General features: G+C 42.9%; 1 protein-coding gene across 1 annotated transcript; it reads right to left on the bottom strand.

The window, feature by feature from the left end:
• Nucleotides 1-448: 448 nt before the first annotated feature.
• Nucleotides 449-1,459, bottom strand: LOC145988122 (uncharacterized). Its single transcript, XM_083122953.1, has one exon. The coding sequence runs from the start codon at nt 1,457-1,459 to the stop codon at nt 449-451; it is 1,011 nt and encodes a 336-aa protein (XP_082979079.1).
• Between the last annotated feature and the right edge of the window lie 7,061 nt (nt 1,460-8,520).

The raw sequence follows: 8,520 nt of genomic DNA, 5'->3' as shown, positions 1-8,520 counted from the left end.
GAACCACTACGTGCCCCCTCCCACCGGGAATTCGTTGAACCCGGGACCTCGGGAGTACAAGGTCAGCCGGAAGTCTGCTCTCTGAGGAGCAGCACCAAATACGTATCCACGTGCCCCACGAATGCTGGGACACCTCCCTAAAAGGCACAGCCACAAAAAAAAGAAGAGAAATTGGCACGTACGTATGAAGGGTTTCACATTGGAATGTACAGTATCACTTTGGCGGAAGGAAAACAGAGAGTAACACAAACAGATAAAAATCAGTAACACAGATATTGACCCTTTGTCCTGAAAAATAGGCAACTTGTGCTAAATCTTGAATCATTGCTGCTTGATGTTTCTGTTCATTACCGATGGTATGAAGGAACGACGATGAACTCGGAATGCAGCACGTAAGCACTGCGAAGGACAGTATGAAAACATCCTTTGGCGTGTGCAGAACGGAAACTCACAACAGGGGCTCAATATGACGACCACCAACATCGATGCACACATTGTACCTTCGAAGAATGTTCTCATACAGACGATTGAAGACCAGTGGATTCTCTCGAATGAAGTCCGCTGCTGCCACAATCCTAGCAACCAGGTCATGCTCAGACTCGATGGGGGTTTCATAAATGAGACTCTTCATGCGCCCCCATAGAAAAAAGTCCAGGGGCGTTAAGTTGGGAGATCGTGGGGGCCATGGCACGGGCCCGGCACGCCCTATCCATTGCCTGTCATATCTGTGGGTCAGATGGTCCCGTACGTCCCGTGCAAAGTGGGGTGGCGCCCCATCATGCTGGAACCACATGTTTTGCCTAATGGCCAATGGCACATTTTCCAACATCTCGGGCAATGTCTCTTGGAGAAAAATCAGATAAGTACGACCTGTGAGATTGGTGGGAAGTACGTATGGGCCAATTAAACGACCGGCCAGTATTCCTGCCCAGACGTTGATGCCCATTCGCTGCTGGAACCCACGAGCTTTCGTTGCGAATGGGTTCTCTTCATCCCACACATGGCTGTTGCGGGAATTAAAAACACCCTCTCTGGTGAATTTCGCCTCATCCGTGAAGATCACCAACTGTGGAAACTGAGGCGTATTCACGCAACGACGCACAAACCATGTGCAGAAGCGAACACGTGGTTCAAAATCTGTGGGACCCATGGCGTGCGCCTTCTGGGGGTGATATGGGTGCAGTTGTTGATCATGAAGGACATTCCACACTACAGACTGAGATACACCAACATCCCGCGCTACGATTCGGGTACTCGTACCAGGGTCTTCGTGCACAGCATGAAGAATTGCCTCCTCCACCGCAGGCGTGCGCCTCGTCCTTGGGGCACCTGTGTCCACTCTACTCACAACAAATGTTCCAGATTCACGAAGACGACGGTTCACTTTTTCGAATATGGTGTGTGATGGCATCACACGTTCCGGGAAACGTTCCTGGTACATCGCACGCAGCCCTTCCATTGCATCTCGCTTCCCCGTAAATGAGCATCATGTCTGCATACTCCTCGAAACTGTATTGCACCATCGTGGGAGTTTTCACGTCCACACACACCCACAACGTCGTAATGTTCCCAGAAGATACGTCGTGTGTACGTACTCAACCAATGTGTCACGTCCAGCGCTCTCTCCATACAGTCTTGCAATACCCAGAGGGCGCAAGGGTCAACTTCGACCAGGGATAGCGAGTGACTCCTAGTATGACGTCAGCGCACACCTTCATGCATCACAGAGGCTACGAACGGGAAGGAACGTCGGGTTGGTCGCTCCCGTTCCATGTCCTTCACGTGAGAACGTTAATGACTAACGTCGGACTCGCATGGGATACCTCTACACGCTCTGCAGTAATGTAGTACAGAACAATACGAACGTGTCCCAGCATTCGTGGGGCACGTGGATACGTATTTGGTGCTGCTCCTCAGAGAGCAGACTTCCGGCTGACCTTGTACTCCCGAGGTCCCGGGTTCAACGAATTCCCGGTGGGAGGGGGCACGTAGTGGTTCATATCGCAATTGTAATTGCACGTTGCGTTCCACGTAGCATGCACGTGTACATAATCACTCCGTTTTGCGTACCATCTGGGATGCGCGACAGTCACTGTCCAAGCATGTTCCATTTGTCGCACTTCATGCGCTCCTCTGGGGACTCCCTCCATGTGTCACTTTTCGACCGTCCTGTGACAGCATGTTCCCTCGTCGTCTTTCTCCATTTTGCGCGAGTTTCCGCTCACATGCAGTGGGGATTCCCCATTTCCTTTGGGGATTCCCCTTGCGCATTACGAAAAGCGCCGCAATTTCAACGCCCTGATATTGTTTGGATACGACTTCCTCCACTTCCGCCAGAGCCGATCTTCGTATCTTTCGTGGTTCAGACGTTATTGCTCTTTGAAAGAGGTGTGAACCGATTTTCTCACGGCTCTAGCAGCCACACGGTGCTGTTTTCGTAATTTTGCCACATGGCACTTTCGGCTTGTTTTTCCTTCTAGATTCACCCCCCTACGTTTGTAATGGGAGTTCGAAATCACCCTGTATATTAAACCCACCAAATTGTTCATATTCATGCCTAAGCACTTGCAAGTGTCCAAAATTGTCTGTTGAGTGTGTGTCGAACCCACTAGCCTTAAACAAAAGTATTTTTTTATGCCATGAAATTCTAGGACTGCATACACAAAATTTGGTCCTGGCACAACCAAATCATCATTCAAAACTTTGATTTTCAGTTGATCTGCGCAGCTTATTTCTTTTTTAATAAATCGCTCCAATGCCCAGCCCGATACTGCCGAAATATTCACTTTAGAGAGAGAGACCTTCGATCTCTTCGTCTTTCGACCCGAACTACTCGTAGCACTACTCGACGTTCCGCTGTCGTCAATGTATTTTGCTTTGGGAGCGAACTGGAACTAGTAGTAGACTTCGTTACTTTACGGTATTTAGTCCATTTCATTTTCGAATCACTAGAACTTATAAAGCAACCAATGGACACTGACTGATCACTAATCGACTGTATGAATTGTCACACTTACCTCTGAAGTCTCCACCTATTCTGTTGTACAGATCAACCGGGAAATTGAAGCCGCGTATTAATATCCTCATTATATTCTAGAACGTTTCGCAGATATCACGATTCGTAAATATTGCCAGTAGTTCGACTCCTTCTCTTTTTCAAGAACGTTCCCTCTCGCGCTTTCCAGAGATTAAAAAATTACAATAAATCCGAATCGCTGCGGCGCTACCTTTGTTGCGCAGCTTCCAAATGCTGACAAGTCTCTTCTACATAGTGTTCAAGTTCGCTACGACAACACCGAAAGCGTAAGAAAAGTTTACGTGCAATATTATCAACAACAGGGTTATAGAACATTCTCCGTCTTGCCATGATAAGTATTTCTCTCCTAAAATTATCGTCACATTATTCAAGAAGACAAAAACCTAATTTTATCTACCTAGTCTTACCATAAATACTGTCCCAAAGTTGTAAGTAAATAGACACAAAATGGTGAGAGATATTGTAATATCAGAATAACATGAGGTGCATGGATGCATTATGAACCAAAATCACAAATAATTATTCGAAATGGCCACCTTTAGCACTGACACACTTCTGAAGTCTTCGTGGCCACTCATCAATGGAATTACGTAACACATCAAGTGGAAACTCCGCAGCTGCCTTCTGAAGAGACCGCTTTAAACTGTCAATATTGGGATGTCTCTTCTTGCAAGCCATCTCTTGAAGCTTGGACCACAATTTGTAGTCCAAAGGGTTTAAGTCTGGACTGGCAGAGGGCCAATCTGACGTGGAAATGAAGTCAGGAACATTTGCCTCCAACCACTGCTGGGTGGTGAGTGCTTTGTGTGCTGGGGCTGAGTCCTGCTGGAAGCTCCAGTTCTCTCCATGGAAGATGGTGTCGGTAAGATTCTTGCATCGTTCTTCAAGCACTGTCTGCTGGTACACTTTGGCTGATGTTTTTACCCCTTTTTCACAGAAATGGAGCGTGCCCTCATAGCAAATGTTCCAGACTTCATTTCCACTTAAGATTGGCCTTCTGCAAGTCTGGACCTATACCCTTTGAACTACAAATTGTGGTCCAAGCTTCAGGAGATGGCTTGGAAGAACAGACATCCCAATATTGAAAGTTTAAAGCGGTCGGTCTCTTCTGAAGGCAGTTGCTCATTTTCCAGTCGATGTGTTGCGTAATTCAATTGATGCGTGGCCACGAAGACTTCAGAAGTGTGTCAGTGCTAATGGTGGCCATTTCGAATAATTATTTGTGATTTTGGTTCATAATGCATCCATGCACCTCATGTTATTCTGATATTACAATATCTCTCACCATTTTGTGTCTATTTACTTACAACTTTGGGACAGTATTTATGGTAAGACTAGGTTGTGTAAAATGAAAACTTTCCTGGTGGGGGGAGTCCACGAGTTACGATCCCCACCTTGGATACGCGCTATAAACATTACAGGGTCCGTAGAACATTCTCCGTCTTGCCTCGATAATTATTTATCTCCTTAAATTATCGTCACATTATTGAAGAAGACAGAAACCTAATTTTATCTCGTGTAAACTGAAAAATTTCCTGGGGGAGGGGGCTCGAGAAACCTGATGCCCACCTTGGATACGCACTATTAACAATAACAGGGTTATAGAACATTCTCCGTCTTGCCTCGATAATTATTTATCTCCTTAAATTATCGTCACATTATTGAAGAAGACAAAAACCTAATTATCTAGTGTAAACTGAAAAATTTCCTTGGGGAGCGGCGGGAGGGAGCCTCGAACCACCTGATCCCTACCTTGGATACGCGCTATTAACAATAACAGGCTTATAGAACATTCTCCGTCTTGCCTAGATAATATCTCTCTCAAATTATCACCATATTATTCAAGAAGCCAAAAACCTAATTTTATCTAGCGTAAACTGAAAATTTTCTGAAGGGGGGCTTGAGCCCCCTGATTCCCACCTTGGATACGAGCTGTTACCAATAACAGGGTTATAGAATATTCTCCGTCTTGCCTCGATAATTATTTCTCTCCTTAAATTAACGTCACATTATTTTATTTGACACCACAAGAAACAAAAAATCTCATTTTATCTAGTGTAAACCGAAAACTTTCTGGGGGGCCTGAGCCCCCTAAGCCCCCCCCCTACTTGGATACGTGCCTGGGAAACAGTTACGTTTATTACACCCTTACATTTACATACAATATTATAAAGTTCTGCTTTTAGATCTCGCACAATGCCTTTTTCACAAAAATGGGCAATCTCGCATTTTTTATATCAATCAAGCTGTGATATTTTAGTTTTCTTCCGTTAGTTTTCTGATAATAGTTTTCACAGCTTTCCATAGCATTTAGGCATGATTTCAGTTGACAAGAACAAAATAATCTTGTTTCAAAACATAGAGCAAAAACAAATCCAACGCGCTTAAGTTAAAACTCCCTTACATTGGAAGCCTGGAGAGAACAAAACAGGGGTTCCTTCGTAACACGATTCCTTGAAAACCACTCTACACATTTGAATCAACTTTGTGATAAATTGATTAGAAAGGATGAATCTTAAGAGTAAAAGTTGTAACTTTTCCCTTGCTACTATATTTTAGAAGATATTCGTTGTCAAATTTCTCAATATTTGCATAAGGAACCAGCCTTTTCCGTGCCGAGTGTTTCGACGGTGACGTCATGCATCCACGGACAACTGCGCATACGATCTGCGCCGCCGAACGAGCACCCCCCTGTTGATTAGGGACCTTCTTTCAAAACCATTCAGCAGGGGGTGCTATTCCGGCTTCCCGCACTACGGCGGCACATGAAGGTCTTCTGCTAGAGTGACGTCAAAAAGGGGATCCCTCAGCTGCGGGCCGCTTAATAACATGTAAAATCATACAAGTTTATAGCCTCATAGAGGCGATTATAACTCTTGGGAAGCAATGTTTATAACATGTAGTTCTTCTTCACTGCTTTCCCGTACCTTCTCAAGTTAACTGAGGATGGCAAACGAACAAATTCATGCAGAATTCAGCAAAAAGGGAATCAATGTATTTGGTTCTTTAACACTATTTGTCTACACTTCTACACGCAGCAATAAAGTTAGTTGGTTGGTTGATTGGTTGATTTGGTGTTTTAAGTCCACTTTATGCACAGTAAGGCTAATCGGGACTGGACCTACATGTTAAAGTGGAATCCGAACCACCATGTGCCTTCACCGGGTATCGAACCCGGGACCCCTTGATTACGAGACACAGAAATGAAGTTAAATGATTATTAGATGAGAGTCTCATCTTGAGACGAGCACAATAGATAAAACACCCGAAAAATCGTAAAGTGAAACAATTTGAAATGCCTGTGTGTGCTGGAGGGGGGTGGGAGTAGAGTCTCGTGCGCATATTTTCATGCAAATAGTTTACTAACTTAATTAATTATAGCGTGGACATAACTGCAACAGGATCGAGAAAGTAAGATTGAACGGAAAGGATTAAGTAAGTCCCTCTACATGTATATAACGGGTCTCCATGACAGCATAACGCTTTAGGAAGCCAGAGGCCCCAGTTTGAACAATAGTAAGGCATATAGCAATGTTTGTCTCATTCTCCACTCATTAGTTCATCATTCATCCTCATAGTAGCGATCAACCCAGTAGAAATTCGTCTTTAAATGAACGACACATACACACATATTGATTTATTATTATTTCGTTTTTCTGCTACTTCTGGCTAATCGCGAAGATGAGGATGAATGGTGATAAGATGAGGCGGATGAAGGGACAATCATAAACATGTAAGGACAACACAATACGAGCCCCACCAAGGATTATAATGGCCACGAGTCCAGACGCCAGAGCCTCGCTAGTCACTAGTAGGTAAGATGCAGTCCAGGGTGTTCTACGTGGAAATTTATACAATTGGGCACTCAGGATATATATATATATATATATATATATATATATATATATATATATATATATATATATATATATATATATTGTTACCCTGCCCCCGTGTCAGGGCAACAGTGTTTTTTTCCTTATTTAAATATTTATTAATATGTTAATTAATTAGGTAATCAAGTGTATAAACATATATATGTGTTATTAGTGTAAATCAATTTATTATGCATTTTTAGGTTCGTATTATTCCATGTATAAATACCATGTAGCTCTCTGTTCTTGTTTCGTGTTTCGAGCGTTCAAAAGAAAGGCGGGCAGTTTAGCTGTTAAAGATTAAAAATTTTGAAAGAATGGCGGTTGGCAACAGACGCCAACCAAACGTATATAAACTCCCAGATGAGAGTAGGGGAGGTCGGCTGTTGGAACTGAGACTTGGAAGGGAGAGGCTGTTTTTGCTTCGGTTAGCTAGGACCGGAGGACAGGTCTCCCGAAACGGATGCTGTAAGAGATTGGATTGCCGGGCAAGCTAGTGCCTTGGTGTCCAGTTTACAGGTAAAAAGGTAGTTTGTACTGGATGTTATTTTGAAGTAATTACGGTGCGCCGGGCAGCCTAGTGCCTTGTCACCGTGGAGGTTGAGAAATGTACACGTCGGGCGGCCTAGCGCCTGTTAAGACGTTTCTTGGAGTAACGCGAGTCTACCTTGTGACAAGCGTACTTCAGATGTAATTCATGAAATGTAAAGCATCCAGGTACAAACTATAGAGATTCCAACATCAAAAATTAGAGTTTTGGCCCGATAAATAATTAGAGAAATGAACGTTCGGATACGACATGTATATATTTTCAAATTTTACGTTAATTAAACTATAGAAATTATCCAAAATTTCCGTTTTTAATTTCACACATGCTGGACAAGGTAATTTATCCCCCTGATCATAAAGGTTTCGCAAAGGTTATCCGTTGTCTCTTGTAGTTAATTATATAATTATGTTGACTTGTAGCAACCCACGTGCATTGTCGTACAAAGAAAGATACCCCTAGACAAATCTGAGCCGAGTACGAAGTGCACCGAACCTCGAGTGCGGAGGTAAAGTGTGGGGGGCCAAGCGAGTAACAATATATATATATATATATATATATATATATATATTGTGTGTGTGTGTGTGTGTGTGTGTGTAACGACCCTATATTTATACTTTTTTGTAGTCTTTGGTATGAGTCCTGTCGAGTTGCATCCACGGAAGCTCCAAAATTTCGGTGTTGTGTGCGGTGTTGTGTGCGTGTGAATAAAACTATTATTATTATTATTATGAAGTTACAGTTACGCAATAATAAACGTCTAAGCCGTATGAATGCAAATATTGCCATCAGTTTCAATAATACGAATGTCTATAACAGTATCCTTCTTATTTAATTTTTATTTAACAGGTAGATTTTTTTTGATACGGAAGAAACATGCATCAAATTATGTCAATATATTGTACATATATTCAGGTAGTGTTGTATTTTAAAAATTTCCAGCAGTAGAATTTCAGCAACTTCTTTGCAGGGGCGACTTATTGTTGACAAGAATTAATTGAAGTTACTGCTGCGTAACATAATAAGTACTAGTATATTGCAAAATCATAGACAAATTGCAG

The sequence above is a fragment of the Lepisma saccharinum genome, chromosome 5 (assembly GCF_977018435.1).
Source record: "Lepisma saccharinum chromosome 5, izLepSacc3.1, whole genome shotgun sequence".
Classification (NCBI taxonomy): domain Eukaryota; kingdom Metazoa; phylum Arthropoda; class Insecta; order Zygentoma; family Lepismatidae; genus Lepisma; species Lepisma saccharinum.
Note: the sequence above shows the minus strand (reverse complement) of the source record. Positions and strands in the feature narration are given on the sequence as shown.